At 36.7% G+C, this 20,507-nt stretch overlaps 1 protein-coding gene across 1 annotated transcript in view; it reads right to left on the minus strand.

Annotated features, from left to right (window-relative positions):
• The window catches only part of AKR1D1 (aldo-keto reductase family 1 member D1), a 42,820-nt gene that overhangs the window by 15,013 nt on the left and 7,300 nt on the right, over positions 1-20,507 (minus strand). The window contains exons 2-5 of the mRNA XM_032305604.1: positions 15,651-15,818; positions 12,305-12,421; positions 6,419-6,496; positions 3,011-3,133 (exon numbers count right to left, since the gene is read on the minus strand). Of these exons, the coding sequence (XP_032161495.1) occupies positions 3,011-3,133; positions 6,419-6,496; positions 12,305-12,421; positions 15,651-15,818 (486 nt within the window). The remainder of the gene's footprint in view (positions 1-3,010; positions 3,134-6,418; positions 6,497-12,304; positions 12,422-15,650; positions 15,819-20,507) is intronic.

Raw genomic sequence — 20,507 nt, forward strand, 5'->3', positions numbered from 1 at the left:
AAGTGCCTGGCCTAGGGCAGGTGCTCAATGACTGTTGAATGAAAATGTTATGATGCAGAGAGGACCAAGTTAGCACCTTAGGAAGTATTACTGATGCTGGGGACTGTTACAGGAGGGGCTTTGTCAGGACTGCAGCTTGGTGTCCAGTTTAAGGTAGGGGGTAGTAATGGTTTCTGTTGTCACAGTGCCTTGATGTCGTCATTGCCCTTTAACTTGCTCATTTCCAAGGAGAAGCATATCTAAGCACACTTGCTCCTTTGCTACAGACAGGGTATAGCCCTTTGTGGATGGGCCAATGGAGATGCAGTCTTTACTTTTTCTTGCATACTATGTAAAATTGATGTCACGTGTCAGTGTCTTGACAGGTCTGGGGCTTTTACCACACTATTTGGTAGTACAGAACTTCAGATATCAAAATCTCACATGGTGAAGTTAAGCTGGACAAAACCTGTGAAGGAAGACATTAACCCCCATCCTGTGTCTTTCTGTAAAACTTGGTGTTGGGTTTTCCATTTCATTAAGTCACTCAAAAAGTATTTATTGATTCCTATCAGAACATCTATGACTTCAGCATAATGAATAGGGTTAGGAAAAACTGAAGAACTTGGAGATCTTACTGTTCTCCCCACCTCCCTCCCTTCGTTTGTTAGTAGAGTCGGGTGTGTGAGATTAAATGGCCTGAGGTAGATCCACAGTCTACTTTGAATTAGGCTGGGAGAATGCTGCATGACAATTGTCCACCAGGAAGGCTTTCAGAGAGGCTAAGCCAGGGGTGGAGCCTGGAGACACATTTGTTTAGATAGACACCATGGATAGTACTAAGGAAGCTTGGAATACTCAGGCTCTGAGAACAAGTATAGAGTAAGATCATATTCTATGGGCCCTTGTTCATAAAGTTTATGAAAAAATACAAAAATTTGCAAATTCTACTTCAGATTTATTCTAATGGGAAATTTAGTTTCCTCTTCCTTGGCATGAGGAGACACACTGGCAATTCTTATTCCATTTTTCATTCTGAGGTCAAAAATCACCATCTTTCTTAGTATATTTGTAAGAAGAAACATTTATCATTTTAACCTTTTATAACAAAATATTATTCTTGTAGGGTGCAGGAGGGAGACGTGCTAGTGAGGGTTAGAGTAGGAACAAAGGGACAGATGGAGACCAGTAACGAAATCAAGGGTTGTTGCTCTCGGCTCCTTAAGAGCACATGGTATAGTGTTGGCTTAAGTGTCATAGGAAGTAATACTTCTAAACACAGCAACACCGGTCTTTTAGCTGGTAATTGTTATGATAGGTAATAATTCATTCTTTCCGTTATGAACTCAAGACTGTTTTGAGTTGCTAAAACCAATGAATCAAGAAAACAAGTCAACCATAACTCCAATACGTGAATATTTATCCCCAAAACGTTTTTTGAATGTAGCTTCTTAATGTTCTATGAAGTAGGGTGAAGAGTATCTTTATCCCCATTTAACTAGTGGGTAACAGTACTTTGTTGTGATTATAAAAGTAACATATGTGCCCTATAGAAGACTTGGAAAATATAGAAAAGCATAAAGAAGAAAACAAAATTCACTTGTAATTCTCAGCCAGAGATAACTACAGTTAGTATTTTCATTCTTTCCAATATTTTTTCTATGCATGTCTTTAAATAATATATTCACATCAATATTGAACTACATTTTGTGTCCTGGTTTTCCCCCTTAATATCATGGCCATTGCTCTTTTGCTCAAAAATGATTCAAGAACATCTTTAATTAAGATTTTACATTATATGAGTTTTATAATTGAAATATTCTCCTAATTTTTCATATTTGTGTTGTTTCCTTTCCATTTTTTTTTTTTTTTTTTTTTTTTGGTCTTTATAAACAGTGCTGTGACAAACACACCTAAAGGCTTTCAGATTTTCTTTTTTACAAGGTCAAATTCTTAGGAATATAAGACTATGAACATTTTTTAAGGCTCTTGACACTTATTGCCAAATAGCTTTCCAGTAAGGACAAACAAATTTGTACTTGCCAGCAGCACTTTATCACTTGCTTATATGGAACATTACATTAAAAAATAAAAGCTTTGCTAATTTGATATACGATACAAAATAATACTTGTAATTACTAGCGCAGTTGAACATTTTTTATATGTTTACTAGTCTTAAAATTTGTCTTCTCGAATTTCTATTCACAGTTCTTTTGCTCACTTTTCTGTGGAGTTTTAGTATTTTTTAATTTTTTTCATTAATTTTTATTAAGCTTTAATTCATAAGGATATGATCTCCCTTTCTATTATATTTAAAAATATAATTATCCATTTTTTATTCTTTGTTTCCAATATTTTTAGAGTTTGTTTTTATACTATTAAATATGTCAGTTTCTTTTATAATTTTCCAATGGCTTTGTTTCTACCTATAGCTCTAGAAAACTAAAACCATTTTGTAGTGTTCACAAGTGACTTCCTGTTTCATCTTTAACTCCTGATTGAAGAGCTACTAGGTGTATGACATGAGGCAAAGATCTGTATTTGTTTCTATACAATTAGCCATTTCCTCCAAGCTATTTACTGAAAATTTCATCTCTTTGCCATTGACATTAGTTTGTGTTACCGTTTCTACATTAAGTTTTTATTATACTTGGGCCTGTTTTTAAGGTATTGCTTATTTTCTATTAATTTGGTTATCTGTTGGTTTTTACACTAATCTTACATAATTTTAAGTACTCTGCATATCTTAGCATCTGGCTGCATATCTTAGCATCTAGCTTTTCCTCATCACTTTTCCTCAAAAATATTTTTGGATTATTTTTGCCTGGATCTGAACTTGCAAATTCTTTTTTTAAGAGACATAAATTGAGAGAAATAAAAAGATTTGTTCTCAGGGTCTTATGATGAGATATATGTAGAGTGACCACAAGATTTCTGACTTCCAGTCCAGGGTTCTCCTGGTAAGTAAATATTGGAATCTTCGCCCACCCCACCCTCCCCCTCTCACCTCCTACCTCCTAGCAAACTATACCTGGTTGCTGACTGGCTTATATTTGAGTCCTGGTTTGTTCAAGATGAGTTCCAGCTGCCTGCGGTTAAAATTGGATACTCCAAGAGATTTCACCAAGCCAGCATCTTTGCAAGCTTCCAAAGCCTGTTGAGTAAAGGTCAATGGGTTAGAAAAAAGCCTCAAAACAAAACAAATGAGAATGTTTATGGGAGTGTTGATGAATTCTTTAAGAAAGTCAGTCCTTGGATATATTAATACACATTCTGTGAAGAAAAAAAAAAGTGGGAGAGACAGGCAGGAATTCTATACTTGAATTAGTTTCGGAAATATTGTACAGCCTATCTTTCCTTTGAATTTTCACAATGTATACTAGCCCATTAACAATGATTTTACTTCTTGAAATCTGTTGAGATTTGCTTTATGGCATGGTATCTGATCCATTTTTTAAAATGTCTGGTGTGTGTGAAAATGTATAATCTCCTTTTATTAGATACAAATCTCTCTCCTCTTGCTCTGTCTCTCTCATACACACACACACACACACACACACACACACACACTATACAAAATTAGGTCTAGCTTTTCCTGGCTTCTCAATAATTTAAAGGGACATGTAAGAAATTTCCCACTATATTAGAAGCATTTATCAATGTCAGTTTATCAACTTTTGCTTTATATATTTTGAAGATATTTTATATGGTACATATGTATTTAAAAACTGGTATATTTTCTTGGTAAATTGAATCTTTTATCTTCATGCTATTTACACTTCCCTATAAATTTTAGAATCAACTTTTCAATTTCTTTTGGTATTTTGACTACGATTCCATTGAATCTTTCAATCAGTTTGGGGGGAATTAAAATCTTAATGTATTCAGTCTTTCTATCAAAGAACATGATATATCTTTTTACTTAGAGTTTTAAAAATTATTCTCAGTAGTGGTACCTGGCCATCTTAGTTGGTAGAGCATGTAATTCTAATTTTATCAGACAGCCTACTTTGCATAAAGAATGTTATTGAATGTGTTGAGATTTGTTTCATGTCTCAGACCATAGACAATTTTGTTAAAATGTTCTATGTGCACTTGAAAAACAGCATTTTGTTATATTTTGGTAATGTATTCTATAAATGTCAATTAGATCAAGTGGTTGATAAAGTTCAAATATCTTCTATAGATTTTTCTGTTTACTTATTATCTCAATTATTGAGATAGAGGTTTTAAAATCTTTGACCATTATTTCAGACTATTCTCTTTCTCTTTTTAGTTCTCTTCATTTAAGTGTTATATATTTTGGAGTTCTGTTATTAAGTACAAAGATGTTTAGGATTAATCTCTTCATTATTATAAAACAAACTTCTTTATCCAAGCTTGGTAATACATTTTGCTCTGAAGTCTTTTCTGATATTAAAATAGTTACTCCAGCTATCTTTTGATTACTGTCAGCATAGTGTATCTTTTTTATACTTTTACTTTTCCCCTTAAGCTTTTACTTCTAACCTATTTGTGTGTATCTTTTTATTTAAAATGGATTTTTTTTAAATCTATGTAGCAGGGTTTTGCTTTTTATCTATTCTGATAATCTCTGCCTTTTAACTGAGTTGTTTAGACTATTTATATATATTGTGATTATTAATATAAATGAGTTTAAATCTCCCATCTTGCTCTTTGTTTTTTATTTTTCCCATCTATTCATTTTCTCTCTTCTCTTCTTTTCCTGCTTTCTCCTTGATTTATTTTTGTTTCTTCAATTTTTTTTCCTTACTGGCTTGTTTGTTATACTCAGGAAGTTTTAACATTTTCTCTGTATGTTTGATATTCTGAAATTTCACTGTAATGTGTCTAGGTAAGGGTTTTCTTTTCTTTCTTTCCTTTGGCAATCCATGCCCTTTATCTCTTTTTTTTCCCCCCAAATATTACCTTTTTTACTTTTTTCTTTCCTTTTTTCCTGAGACTCCTATTATATGAATACTAGAAATTCCAATTTTATCCTTCACATCTCTTAGCTTTTCCTTCATATTTAAAAAAATTTTCCTGTCTTTTCCTTCTTCATATTGGGTGGTAGTGTTCCTCATTCTGATCTTCAATCTGATAATTTTTTCTTTGTCCATATCTATTCTATTATTATCCCATTGATTGCATTGTTTTACATTTTTCTAATTATTATTTTTGCTTGTTTTTTAAAAAGATGTATTCTTGTTCTTGCTTCATATTGCTAATATCTTATCTCCTTGAATATATTAATTGGCTTAAAAAGTTAAAAGTTGTTGGTTCTCTGTTCTGTTTATGTTCAGATCTCTAATTAAAATATGAAGTTTCTTTGTAAAATAAATGCCTTGTAATTTGGGGCTGTGAACACATTTTTTTTTCCTGGGCATACCGGCTATGCTATCAGTCTGTCACTTGGAAGGGAACACTACACTCCAAACCTAGTCATCTACAGTGAGGTCAAGAATGAGTTTATGGTCTGTTGGGTGGAGAGTCCCAGGCACCAGAAAATGCAGTCAATGCCTCCTCACCCTTCAAAACAATTCCACAGTTCAGCTATTATTTATAGGGTGGAAGTCCATTAGAAAGAGGTACTTGTTAAAGTGCAATTTCCCAGCCTCTGGAGTTTGGAATGGGAGAAGGAGGGAAACAATTACCAGAGGTCAGACAGTAACTTAGGTTTTTCTCAGCCTCTCACAAGTGCAGGTTTTTAGTGCTACTCTGATTTGATTCCTGAAGACATCTGAACATGAGTCTTAAGTTTCTGCACGGGTGGAGCAGACAAGATTTGCTCCAAGCTATAGCAGAAGAGAAGAAACAGCAAAAAGAACTCTAAGGTCTTCTCCTATGTTATCCTCTTACAGCTTATTGGGCTGCCTTCTACTCTAGGTAAAAGCTGTCATATTACCTCATAAACAAACCAGTTCAAAATATCTGTATCTCCCACCCCAATCATAAATCCATGCAGGTTTTCTCATTACTCTCTCCTAGTTTTCCTACTCTGATGATCCTGGGGAAGGAGCTTGCTCAGAATTGGAACCAGAGTTTTCTTTCAGTTTTTCATGAATTGTTTTAAGTTTGTTTCTTTTAAACATATTATTGATTTTTGTAAATTCTATTTGAGAAACTTCAAAAATTTGTGAATTTATCCCATTTATACATTTTTTATTTATAGTTACATTAGAATTTACTTTCTCTACTTTCTTTTTCTTTCTACACTTCTCTCTTTTGGCATTTTTCTTTTCCATCAAAACAAAATCAAGAATTTTTCAGTGCAAAGAAGTGGGAATTTTACACAACTTTGCTTATTTTTAAAAATACCTGCCCTGACTATTACTTTCCATTAGGAGTAAAGGCTGCATCTCTCCCTTTATTGAACAGGAATAGTCAGATCACAGTTTAAAAATGTAGTCTTCAAGAAAAGAGACCCATTTAAACTTACCTCCCAAGTGGCACACAGATTTGACTTGTGATATAACCACTTGCCATTCTCATCTTTAGGATAGGGTTCATCTCCAGGCTACAAAAAAAAATGAGTATAATTTATTTTATTTATATCTGGGAATTAAAATTATGGAATTTGAGTTGTCATTATACCATATAGCCTGGCCCTGAGAAAGCAATTCAATTTTAATTATTTTTATATTTATATATAATAAATATGACACATTAGTCTCATTATCTCACCCAGGCATTCATTTTCCTTTATTTATTGACAGATTATTATTGTTCTTAAACCATGACGTTCTCTTGTAATGAAAGGAATCTGTTCAATTCCCCCGCTCCCACAATGACCCCAGCCACACTTACAGACAAAACTCACAGGTGTCCGTACTTTGCCCTGTTTTTCTAGATCATGGTGCCCTACATTTTTTGAAAATGGACACCAACTACAAAATATATTCTAGCCCACATCCCAGATGAGCCTTGGACAGAGCCCCTTGAAAAACCTGTTGCCTCCTGCTCTACCTGGCTGAGTCAACCCTTCCCCTTACCACCCCCCCAACCCCCACTCCTGGCAATGGGTACAGCTATAACCCTCTCAGATCCTTTGAAGTCCCTTAAAAGGCCCAGCCTGACAGAAACTTGGGGGCCAACATTTCTCTGGATGTCTGGTCCCTTTCCTCCCTTGGAGAGTGAATAAACTCTGTCCTGTTTATTGCTTTGCTCTACTCTTCGTGGAATTCTTTGCCACACTCACCACCAGCCACTCTAACAGTTAATAACAAAATTACTCATAAACAAGGAGTAGAAGTTGAGAATTAAGACTTTTATGCTCAGTATTTTGACCTAACACTAACCCTTGCCAAATTTGAAAACAGCAAATTTCTTACTCTGATAAGAAACCAAAGATCATCATGAAGGGTGAGAGGAAGTTCTTCAGCTAAGAAAAGTGTAGCTAATGAGTGGAATGCTCCCTACATATAAGGGAAAACTCAGCCCATTACTTCTTAGCTCTGATGAATCTGCCCAATGATTCTCTTCTTTTCCTTTCTGGGCCCTCAAGGAGTTTAGCATCTGCTTTCTACTTCACAAAGTATCTCAGTATCAAACCTAGTTTTTGGGTAATCCTTTTTCAACTAAAGGATTAGTTCAAACTGACCATTGATTTTCAGATTTTTTCCTTTTTCACTTATCTAAAAATAGGACCCTTCTCTTATGGGCTTGGAAAAAGGATAGAGAGAAATAAAAGATGATTTCTAGGTTCCTTGGCTGGCTGATGGTGATCATTCCCTGAGTTTAAGCTAGCCACCAAGAGTTTTGTTTTGGATATTTTGAGACTGAAATGGCAATTAGACATTCACTGGGTATTTGAGGAGGCAATTAAACAGAGAAATCTGAGAGAGGCTGAGAGAGAAGTCTTGACTGTAGACAAATCTGGAAGTCCTCCGCATATAAAGTGGTGTTCAATCCATTTGATTGATCACCTTTAGAGAAGGTGTGGCCCAGTAGGGTAATATTAAGAATAGAGTACTGACATAATGACATTTGGAGGTTGACAGGGAAGAATCTGTCAAAGCATTCTGAGACGGTGTTATCATAGAACCATGAACTGAAAATGTTTAAAGAAAAAGGCAGTAGTCACCTGTATTGAAAGAGATCAGATAATATGGGGACAAAGTGTCTTTTAGAATTGGATGGCAGGATGGAAGTCTGTAGACCTTGATAATAGAAATTTTTTGTTGAAAAGCAACCGGAAAAATCAATTATACTCTTAAAATTTTTGAAAAATTTTCCTTCTGTCATCTCACCTGAATGAAACTTCCCCCCGGTTATAACATTTTCTCCATTATACTCTTTAGTGAAAATAATTTCTCAATTCCTCTGTCTCACTGAGAACAGGAAAAGGGCTCATTTCTCCTCAATGCCCCATAACCATTCATGTTAATTACCCTTTCTATCTCTGATTATTAAGCTCTTTGAACTTCTCAACACTTATGACCCACATTTTTCATTCCAGTCTTTCTCCATATTTCTTGCCTTTTGCATTTCCTAGTTTTCCTTCTGTTCTGAAATGGCTTTTTTTATGCCTCTATTATGAACTCTGTTAAATAATTTTTACTTCTCCAGATCTAATTAAGTCCTTATGAAGACTGCACCCATGTTAAATATTTCTATGATGCCTCCCTTCATCTGTGTCTACTTTACCAATCCATTCATCCTGATAAACCCATTGTCTTTGTCCTCTATGCCTGCTCCTTACTGTAAGATATTGCTAGAAGAATAATCCAGCCCTATAAAAATCCATGCTACTGACTCTCATTCTACTCAGCAGTAACTTCTTTCTTTTCAAAACGTCTTATCATGGGGTACCTGTGTGGCTGAGTTGCTCAAATGTCAGACTCTTGGTTTCGGCTCGGGTCATGATCACAGGGTCCTGGGTTTGAGCCCCTTGTCCAACTCCACATGGAGTCTGCTTAAGATTCTCTCCCCTCGTCCCTCTGCTCCCCCTCCACAACTCATGCTCTCTCTCTCAAATAAATCTTTAAAAAAATCCTTAAAAATGTCCTATTGTGATTTTTTAAATTTTGTTGTTCTAAAATTGTATCTGCTTGTTAACTTGACATTTAAAAAATATTAAAGTGTAAAAATATTTTAGCAAGAAAGTTTTCTTGTTAAAAATATGATGAGATTCAAAAATCATGTGATATTTTGGCTACAAAGATTGATTTCTCCATTATAGGAATTATAGGTTCGTGTGAGAAGTAATGTCATTATACTGTGTAATTTCTTACTGTTAAAAGTTTTACTGTCTCTCTGTATCCTTGAGCCTTGATCCCATCTGAGAATAGGAGTGGAAATTCTTTGTTTATCTTTCCCCAAAAGATTTTACAAATCATTGGTCAGCCACAGAGAAGTAAATTTCATTTTCTCACTTTTAGATATAGGCTCTTTCCAAATCTTAAAGACTTAGCTTAGAAATCTACCATTTGAACATGAGTGAAGTTAGCTATGTGAGGATAAGGGCTAAAGTTACAAGTCCCAAGAACCTGAAATTTAAAAAAATCACTATAGTCCACAGAGTATTGGGATTTCTAGGTTTGGAAAGACAAGGCAGAAGGCAGTGTCATGTAGGAGAACAAGAATGGGGTTGGCATCAGGGAACCCACCATCTGGTCCCATTCTAATGAACTTTAAACTTGAGTGAGTTACTTCCTTGTTTGGGGCCTCAACTTTCTCTTCTGTGAAATTAGGTTATTGGGATATCTTATTAATAACGTTCCCTTCCATGTGAAGATTTCAGAATATCATCTTTCATTTATTATCTATAAAATGTTAGACATTGTGCCAGCAATGTCACATATATAATTTAATGACTCCTTACACTTGTCAAGGTAGTTGCTATTGTCTCCATTTTACTGATAAAGAAACTGAATTTCAGAAAGAATAAAAAGAAAGGAAGAAAGAAAGAAAGATCAAAGTGACTGTTGCTAGTAAATAATAAAGCTGAAATTCATTCTCCCCTTCTGCATGATTCCAAAGCCCATACAGACTTTTTCTACTGCCTGGTGTTTAGGTATTGTGGAAAGTGATCAGGTAATAACCTGACCAAGTCATCTGGCCTGTATATGACACAGCTGGGATTCAAACTAGGCAGCCTGCTTTTGGAGCTCATGCTCCTTACCGCTATGTTAAGTGGCCTCTAATTAACTAGAGTAGATATCTGTTATTTTGTTTTCTATCATACCTACTCTGTCCCCTCTGGAGGAGCTCTTTCCATGTTGTTTGGTCATAGAAGTCAGTCAGTCACTCATTTGGCCTTCAGCAAAGATTAGTCAGTAATAGGTACACGACCAAATGAAGGCTAGCCGGTATTTCTCCATGAGGTTTACTGTGTGGTCTCTCTTTCTCTAAATTCTCATATTGTGCTGACAATGGAGGTTTGGCATGTCAATGGCCACTTTGCCATCATATAGAGAAGGATTTTTGAGAATGAAGCCAACCAAAACAGAGATGAAGGGGTGAATACATAGTTTGAACTTCAGGATCCAGCTGCGCCTGAATTAGATACCCCTTGGAATTCTTAGCTCCTTTTTTAGCTAACACCAATTTGAGTTGGATTTCTGCCATTTATAACAAGTTCTAACTAATACAAAGATGCTGGGCTATGGCAAGTAGTGGGCCCAAAATGGGAAATTGATGAGGTCAACATGGGCTTGTGGACCATCAGAAGAATCCCATCTCAAGTTGCTGGTAATCCCTGCTCTGTAATAGCACAGAATCTGTTAAATTGTTGCTTTGTTCTGTCCTGAGATGCAAACAAATGGGCCTACTAAGACTGGAGCTTTAAGGGACTTAGTAGAAAACCACTGGGTGTTAGAATTTGTTGGTCATTTTTGCAGTCTTCAAGTAGGTCTTGAAGAAAGATGTATTTGTTGCTACTAGGCTTGTAAAATGAGAGGTAAGATGTTATTTTTCTAAAATGCATACTCTGTACTTCTGGATGTCATCCAAGATGACAGAGGTTTAGATCTGAGCCTTCAGGAGATAGAGAAGTTAGTGACAGCCAAAGCAGCCAAAGGTAGGAATCCTAGAGGGAAGTAATGGACTTTGGGAGAATTCTGATTGTGTCTGAAGACAAGATCTCTGGCCACAGATGTCCTACTGGACAAAGGTGCACCATGCAATGAGGTACAGACTGGGTGCAAGGAATACATTAGCTGTGCCTGTTTTATATTATTTCATGTCAGATGAAGGTCAGTAAGCTGAAGATGGGGTAGGTGAGTAGAATAAGGAGTTCTTGACTAAGAGACAGAAACCATAGGCCACAAGTTAGATACAGGAAATGTGACCCTATTAGATTTCTACTTTTAACTACTCATTCGTGGACTTGACTGAATGTGAATTTACTGAAAGCATATTACATTTTAAGGGATATTTCTTTGTCCATGAAATCTGAACTTAACCATGAAAGCCTATGATTACCAAGGCCATCATGAAGTCCCCAAACCTATATGTACATGAAGTAGGATGCAAAAGGGCAATGTTTCCCGAAGTCCATGTTGGATGTGACCACAGAAGATAGCCGAGAAGGAAATGTTTCCAGAGAACAAAACAGGGGCAACCAGGTTGGCTACATAGCTACATAAAGGAATTCCGGCCGCTGTACTGGCAGAGTCTTTGTTCTTCCTGACTAGCAGCAGGATCTGATGTATCCTGTGGACAAGCGGCCAATTTTGTTTTTCAATCTCTCCCGCCCTCAATGAAATTTTAATGCAGTGACAGCTCTTTAGCAGGGCATATACAGGTGTGTTGTGGGTAGTTAAATTAACAAGCCCATAGACTGAGAAAGTTCAAAGGAGGAGTGAATTTGAACTAGAAGAATAGATATCACATACATAATCTGTCCTTGGATCTGGCTTCAAAAACCTGACTGTTCTTTGAGCTATGTCATTTTGGAGGGAGTGGGAGGCGAGCAGGTTTTCAGTTGTATATATTATCTTGCATTATGTTCTGCAGGGACATTTTCATGACTGTGTGAACAAGAAGGGTGTGTCTGAATGCTAGCTAGCTAAAATATAGAGGGCAGTCAGGAGACTACATGTTGGTTTGATGGAGAGGGTTTAAACTATAGTTGTAAAGGGCAGATATATTAGCAAGTTCATTGGATTATGAATAAAGAAACTAGGGTTCCAGGACTGAGTCTGTTACACATAATCTTTGTAGGCATTTGTTGGGTTGGTCAGTACTATCTGATTTATAGTAACAGAACACCCTAACACTCCATGGTGATAAGTAATAAACTGGTTTCATAGCATCACAAGCACAGCTGCTGGCTAATGGTTGCCAGCGAGCAAAGACCTAGCCTTTAGGCATCTGCACTTACCTTGAAAGCCATGGGTATTTCAATGATGTAAAGATCCACATAATCTAGCTGGAGGACATTAAGTGTCTTCTCCAGAGTTGGGCGGACCATCTCTGGCTCATGCTTTGTAGCCCACAGCTGAAAGAATAAAAAGATGATAGTTAACTAACATCTACACTTTTTTTAAAACAACCATGCAGCCCTTTATTCTTAATAAAGCACTCCTATACATTATTCACTCTTTTCATTTTACAAAAATATCTTTATGCTGCAGTGTCATCTGGGTATAGGATGAGTTCATACAACTTTTGACACCTGGAATATACTTTATCCAAACACAGTACCAGAGACTTGAAAATCCACCTGAAGCACAGAGTACCTAGTTCAGGGACAAAGTCTTGCTCTGCTCTCTGCTAACTTCTGAATTGACCTTCATTACTTTGGCTTTTCCTCATTGTGTAGCTAGGGAACATGGATCCCACTAGAGGGTTGGGTTTAGCGCTTTATTTTCATGACACTGTGATAAAAGATGTGCTTTAGTGGACAAGAAATATGGGTTGTGTGAGTGACTTCACCGGATCCTTCACCTTGGGACAGATGGTGCAGAAGCTGGTGAAACCTTAAGTTATTGCAAACGTTTAGATATCCTTTTTCTGCTCCTTTGTTCTCATTTGGTCCTACTCAGACCCCAGGGAAATTCTGCCAGTTCATACTATGAAATTATTGGCTCTCTGACTAAACTAATAATATCACTAAAATAGTGGTGTGAAGGACCCAGCCTGGGCCTCTCGATAAAGGTCAATAATTTGACAGCTATCCACAGATGAAAATGGGGAGATGTTGATCAATCCATACAAACTTTCAATGACAAGGCAAACATATTTTAGGGATCCAATATAACTAACTAACTAACTAAATATTATTAATTTAGTTTTATATAATAAATATATTTTATATAATATGTATTTTATATCATTCAATTAACTATATTAAACACTTTCTAATTTATATATGAGATATATAAATATAAAATAAAATCTAATATAAAGCATAGTGACTATAGTTAACACTACTATATCATATATTTGAAAGGTGCTAAGAGATCTTAAGTGTCCTCACCTCAAAAAGGAAATGGCAATTATGTGATATGATGGAGGTGTTAGCTAACACAATGGTGGAAATCATTTTGCGAAATAGAGAAGTGTATCAGATCAACATGGTATACCCCTTAAGTTTATAAAATGTTATATGTCAATTACACCTCAATGAAGCTGGGAAAAATAAAAGAATCTTAGCTTAACAAAAGAAAGAAATAAAGAAAAAGAAATTACTCAGTCTCTAAAATATTAGATAATGAAAGATTAAGGCTTAGATTGTCAAACTGTCGGGTATATCCCCTCAGGGTCTAAAAAGCATAGGGCACTGAGGGAGCCTCAGAACCTTGGGATAAGTTTATACATTTTCTTGGAGCATCAAATATGTTCAAAGTGTTTTTTGGGGAAAAAAATGAAATTTCTGTACCCTTTTTGTCACAAGTAAGGGCAAGCAAAATTGGTAAAATTTAATTTTCCTTTATATTGGACAATAATTTTTTTCTTGCCTTAAATGTATAAAGAAGCAAAAACAATGTAGAAGGAGTAGTGGAAAATGTGTTTTTGTCATTACTGTGGGCCCATTTGGTGTGTTATTGCTGCCATCCCATTGAGCTGAAAACTCTTTCTTATACATGTTATTTTTATTCAACAAACACAAATAGTCCTAGCTCTCTGCCAGGTACTATGTTTAAGTGCTTTGTAAATGTTAACTCTTAGCAACTTTATGAAATAGATGACATAATTTGGTTCAATTTTTCCAATATGATAGATACTGCAATAACATTAACTGTTTACCAGGGGAGATAAGAAAAGTTTTTTGGTTTATTTTTCTCAGTGGTAACTTAAAAACCTAATTTTTACACTGAAACAAAATGAAACAAATAAGAATATATCATGGGGAGGGATGTAAAAGTCTGAAAAAAATTTTGAATAAGACATAAATCTTCAAAAATATTCCTCACTTTGGGCAGGCTTCTTTGGTCTAAGTTCTCAGGATCTGAGTTCAAGAAATTTTTCATCAGAAACATTTGGGAGCACCAGGTTAATCTTTGGTATTTACTCTAAGGAGAGACCGTAATAATAAAATCTTAAGGAATCAAAATTATAAAGCTATGATAAAGTAAAAAGCTTCAGGCTGATATTTTGGGACAGTGGCTATATGTGGCCCCTTGGAATGATAATCTGTAAGTGGCTGGAGACTTGGGGCACCACAAACTCCTAGGGATCTTGGCAAAGAGCCTGAGTAGGGAGCTAGGAGGAGGGGGTGTCTGGGGAGTGGATGAAGTCAGAAGTGGTATCTTGTTCTCTTTTAGAACACTCAGGAGAGTTGTATTACATGCTCTCCAAAGTTGTACAGCTTAATTTCTGCAAAGCTGCTTGGAAATATGCAACCTGTATTTCCACAGGCTTTATCTTGATGCTTTATCTTTCTGATTGCTCTTCAGTGGATAGTGATTTCTAACATTGGAAATTTCAAATGCTCAAAAGTAATGATATAAATGAAATGTCATATATCCATACAATAGAGTATTATTTGACCATAAAGAAAGAAATGAAATTCTCATACATGCTATAACATGAATGAACCTAGAAAATGCTACACTAAGTGAAAGAAGCTAGATGCGAAAGGCCACGTATCATGTTTGATTTGTATGAGTTGTCCAAAATAGGAAAATTACAAAGACAGAAAGCAGATCAGTGGTTGCCAGTGACTGGAGGGGGAGAAGGAAAAATGGGGAGTGACTACTGGTAGGTATGGGGCTCTTTTTTGGAGTGATGAAAACATTCTGGAATTAGGTAGTAGTGATGGTTATACAACTTTGTGAGTACATGAAAAGCCATTGATTAAACTGGTGAACTTTATGGTATGTGAATTGTAGCTCAATTAAAAAAAAAAAAACAGTGATCTATGGACAAATAGGCATAGGGAAAAAAAAAAAAAAAAAGAAGGCTGCCCTTTTAAAGAAAGCTTTGGCAAATGCTTATGTAATATGAACCACCACCAACCCCCCCCTGCCTTGACTCCCCAGTTCTTTTTCTGGCTCTTCCCATACTGTCTTAAATCAATGCCCATGTACGAAGAAGGAGTATTGCCTTAATCTTCAACAAGCTAATTAATCAGTCCCTGACTTCTAGGCACAAATTTGGGAAGTTGAGGAATTTGGGAGTTGAGAACTCACTATTCTTGGCGAGCCCAGCATTCTTTAACAGAGAAAAGTGATACAAGACCCATTATTAATATAAAGAATTGGAGGATGAAGGGAAGATCTTACCTTTCCACAGTAGAAAATATCCTCTCTCCGCACCTTTCCTTCTTTTATCTTCTCCCTGATGGCCTCCCCAACTTCGTGCTCATTCTGGTAGATGTAGGCCCCATCAATGTGCCGGTACCCTACATCGATGGCAATCTTCACTGACTTTGCACAGGTCCCCTTAGGGGTCTGAAAAGGCAAGGTGGGGAAGAAGAGAAAAGGACCTTTCCTTTAATCATTCTTCATCAGGATGCTCTGCACATAGGCATTGTTTTACAACAAAGGACAAATTCCCAATTCCATGTTGTGATTGGAAGATGGTGTCTGGAGGTTGAGGACACTGACCTCACAGGGAATTCCCTTCCCACCTTCAGTGGAGGACTCCTTCCATACCAAGTCTGCCCTAGCTTTGTGGCCTCAGAAATGAAACTTGATCAGTTTTACCACCGACAAGAGATTTCATGACATCTATGTTATAGGAAGGCACTAGTTCATTGAAGAAGGCTCCATTATAAAAAATTTTTGGATAAACAGAGATACATCCACAGGATGGAATATCATTCAGTAGTAAAAAGAAATGAAGTACTGCTATAGCCACATGGGTGAATATAAGGAAAATTATACTAAGTGAAAGAAGCCAGATGAAAAATAAAAACATTATGATTCCATTTATATAAAATGCCAGAAAATGCAAACTAATGTATAGTGCAGATGCGGATCAATGATGACCTGGGGTGGGGGACAGGGGGTACAGGCATGGGTGGCAGGGAAGGATTATAAAAGAACACAAGGGAACTTTTGCAGTGATGGATATGTTCACCATCTTGATTATAGTGATGGCTTCATGGGTGTACATATGAGTCAAACTCATCAAAATGAATACTTTAAATAAGTACAGTTTATTGTATATCAATTATTCCTCAATTAACTGAGAAATAAGAGTATTGGGGGGCATGTTAGATTTTCAAGATATATTTTTATTAAATTTGGTAGCCAAATGTTTGTTCATTTTATTAACCTGCATGAAACATATGAATATACTCTCTCCCGGATGTTGATAGAACCAAAAAACCTGAAAAACTCTTGACACTGGAAGTGTTAAGTTATCCATGTCTCAGATTGCATATAAATCACTGTTCTTTAGTTATGATGACATAACTAAACATGACATAACATGTTTTAAATAAACGTGAATGTGTCTCATTTTTTTAAATATTTTTTATTTATTTATTTGACAGACAGAGATTACAAGTAGGCAGAGAAGCAGGCAGAGAGAGAGAGAGGAGACAGCAGGCTCCCTGATGAGCAGAGATCCCGATGCGGGGCTAGATCCCAGGACCCTGAGATCATGACCTGAGCTGAAGGCAGAGGCCTTAACCTACTGAGCCACCCAGGCGCCCCGAATGTGTCTCATTTTACTTACATTTTTTTCTTAAGGAAAAATGGAAGCCTTGGTGGATATTTCCATCAAGACAAGCATCTAGGCTTGCCAAATAAAATGTTTAAATCATCTTTTCAGTTGTGTGAAGGAAGAGAGGGTTAATCTTATTTGTAGATTTTAATTGATCTCTTATTCAGATGGTGATCATTCTGATCTTGTTCACAAATGTTGAGAACTACTTGTGCTTGCTTCTGTATCTTCAGTGTTCTAACCAAATGCTTGACAAATCTCAACAGACCTGTGAATTCTGGCCCACAGAAGTTGATTTATTGAGATTGAGTGAGACAAGAAATCTCGTACATTTCTAGTGACTTTATAGTCCTGGGCTGGAAATAAAAAGCACTGGAAGCATAAATTATATTTTCTTTCCCTACTTCAGTTGAAAGTCATCACTATTAGGAAAATAAGAGGATATGAAAAATGAACAAATTGGCTACACAGATGGTATTAGAAAATAAGATTCAGAGTCACAAATATCAAATAGCTAGGAAAAGAGACACATTCCAGGAATGTCAGAAATACCTCTTCAGTTTTTTTAATTGACAGCATGATTAATAGAGCTTGAATAGAAATTGAGGCCAAAAAGCTCTGCAAAACACTCTGTAAAATGAGATGTTAAGGACGACAGCAAGTGTGACAACAAAAGTATACTGGAAGAGGAGGCTTGGGGTAGAATCCAGAAATTTAAGGGAAAAGATAAAAATATACTTCCATTATCAGTATATACATAGTATTAATGGAAAGAATAAGACTTCATGTGGAATGGTAAAAACAATCTCAGAAATAGCACTGAAATTTTTGTGGCTGAAATTGGTAAATGTAAGTATAGAACATGAATAGATTTAATACAAGGGGAAAACCCCCCAAAACAATGCATATTAAAATATATGCTCATGTTTTCAAAGATCAACCCAAGACAAGAGGCATAGGGGAGAGCATTTAGGATAAAGAAGAAGACAAAGATTAAGTTAGGAGCATGGTATTAACCATTAGTCTGAAGTAACGTACGAATGATGCTTTATTTCATAAAGACATGGCACAGAAGAAAGTTATAGTAGTGAGAGTCTTCTATTATTCAGCTACCATGAAAGAGCCTTTTCTAAAAGCTGAATATCTGGTACAGTCTTTGCTTGCTAAAAATATTTTCCTTCAGATGGCAGAAGCAGCAATGAGGTGAATTACTATTTTGGACTTAATTCTAATCAATATGGAGGAAGTCGTTGGAAATATGGATGTGAGAAAAATGCTTCTTTATAATTCTTAAATGTAGCATAAGAGAACTGTATGTGCATTCTGATAGATTCTTTAAGAAAATTCACTGTAAGGAAAACTCAGAAAGATCAAATAGAATACCATATTCGGAGACCTAAATAAAGGATATGATAGTAGAATCTTAAATGCAAAATTTTGACCCACCATTAAGGATGATATCAGTGAAATAAAGAATTCTGTTTTCTAAAATGGTCAACAGCACCCTTCCTCCACTTAAAAAAGGGGAGAGGATGCACTGCCATCTTCCAGGCCGTAACGCATACCCTAGTCAACATCCATTAGACGGTGTTGTGTCCCCAGTAAGTATACACAAGTCTGAAAACACAGTAGAAGTGGTTCAGCTTAGCATTACTCCCTTTGACTCACTTAGAAAATGAATACTTCTCACCCGTGAATTTAAGGCTCTGTGGATCGTAGTTTCTAGTCTTAGTTCCCAGGGGGAACCCAGGCCCCTTATTTCAGGAGTTCAGTATGTGCGGAAAGGTGTTGCCATACTGGCCGGCAGGGGTAAGTAACTATATCCCAGGAAGAGATACGCCTCCTTCACTGTTACATGATAAGCCAGGGAGGAAAACACTGGGCACTTAGGCCATCCAATGATATACCTCTTCCCACTTTTGAAAGTTAATTGATAAAAGCAGCAGCCATGATCTGAGAAGGAGAACTGGACCAGGGACTCAGACAACTTGAGAGATAAGGATTTAGGTTGTGATATTTCATAAGCCACCTAGATCAGAAGAGATGTTGGTTAAGGAGGAGAGAAATCTAGAATGGGTAGTCCAGGAGGCAGAGAAGTTGCAAATTGAAGGCAGCTTTAGTCACAGGAGCTACTTCATCCTGCTAACCTACCTCTTTAAAAACTTTTCCAGGAGACAGACCCAACAAAATTCTGGAAGAGCTTTTCCCAGGGGTGAACTCAGCTTACAAAGCCAGTAGGTTCAGTTGGCACCAGGGGTAAAACATAGTGGCTGTCGCGGTGTACCACAGGATGGAGGCACTCATTTGCTCAGCTGCCAGCAGGGCTGGCTGCTGGTTACTCACATCTGATCCCCTCTATGAATGATATTGGACACAACAGCCAGGCTCTCTTACCTCAACTTAGCACAACCCTATAGCACCATTCCAGAGCTCCCTGTGGGACTAATGAGCAAATGGATCACAGTGCAATTCTTTATACCAAACAGACTGACTTTTCTTACTCCCCTGCAGGTCTGATTCCTGAGACTACTCCCCACTAAGCCTCCTGCATGCAAGTCTCCTTCTTAGAGGCTGTTCTCCAGAGTAGCCAACCCAAGACATCAGGGTAAAGAAGGATTTCTTAAGCTACAGAGAGTATTAATGATACATTAAGAGTGATAAATGTGACCACATTAAAGCCAAGAAACTCCTTTGTCAACACATCATTAAAAGTGTAAAAAGACAAATAGGAAGAGGTATTTTCACATAGGTATAACTGACAAATGACTGATACCAGATCGTTTACAAATCCACAATCAGTAAGAGAAGTCCAATAAAGAAAAATGCACAGAAGGCACACTTTTACCAAAATGTTTAATAAAAATATGAAAAACTGGTCAGTTTCATCTAGAGTAAAGGAGATGAAAATTAAACCACAATAAGAGACCATTCCACACTTGCTAGAACTGCATAAATTAAAATGACACCAAATGTTGGTGAGCATGTGGAGCAGGGGTACTCTCATACATTGCTGGAAAAAGTATAAATTATATGAATAGCTTGGAAATTATTTATACTGACATCATCTCCTAAAATTGAAGATACTGTACTTGATGAGATGGCAGTCCCACTCCTAGGTGTACATCTTAGTGAAACTCATGCATGTGTACAATAAGACCTGTGTAGGAATCTGTAGCACTAGAGTCTGCAAAGCCCTAAACTGGCAGCAATTCAAATGCCCATCAACAGTAAAATGGGGGTGCCTGGGTGGCTCAGTGGGTTAAAGCCTCTGCCTTCAGCTCAGGTCATGGTCTCAGGGTCCTGGGATCGAGCCCCACATCCGGCTCTCTGCTCAGCAGGGAGCCTGCTTCCTCCTCTCTCTCTGCCTGCCTCTCTGCCGACTTACGATCTCTGTCAAATAAATAAAATCTTTTAAAAAAAACCCAGTAAAATGGATGCTGACATATTTTTATAATTAAGCAATTACA

This window comes from Mustela erminea, chromosome 11 (genome assembly GCF_009829155.1).
Source record: "Mustela erminea isolate mMusErm1 chromosome 11, mMusErm1.Pri, whole genome shotgun sequence".
Taxonomy (NCBI): Eukaryota; Metazoa; Chordata; class Mammalia; order Carnivora; family Mustelidae; genus Mustela; species Mustela erminea.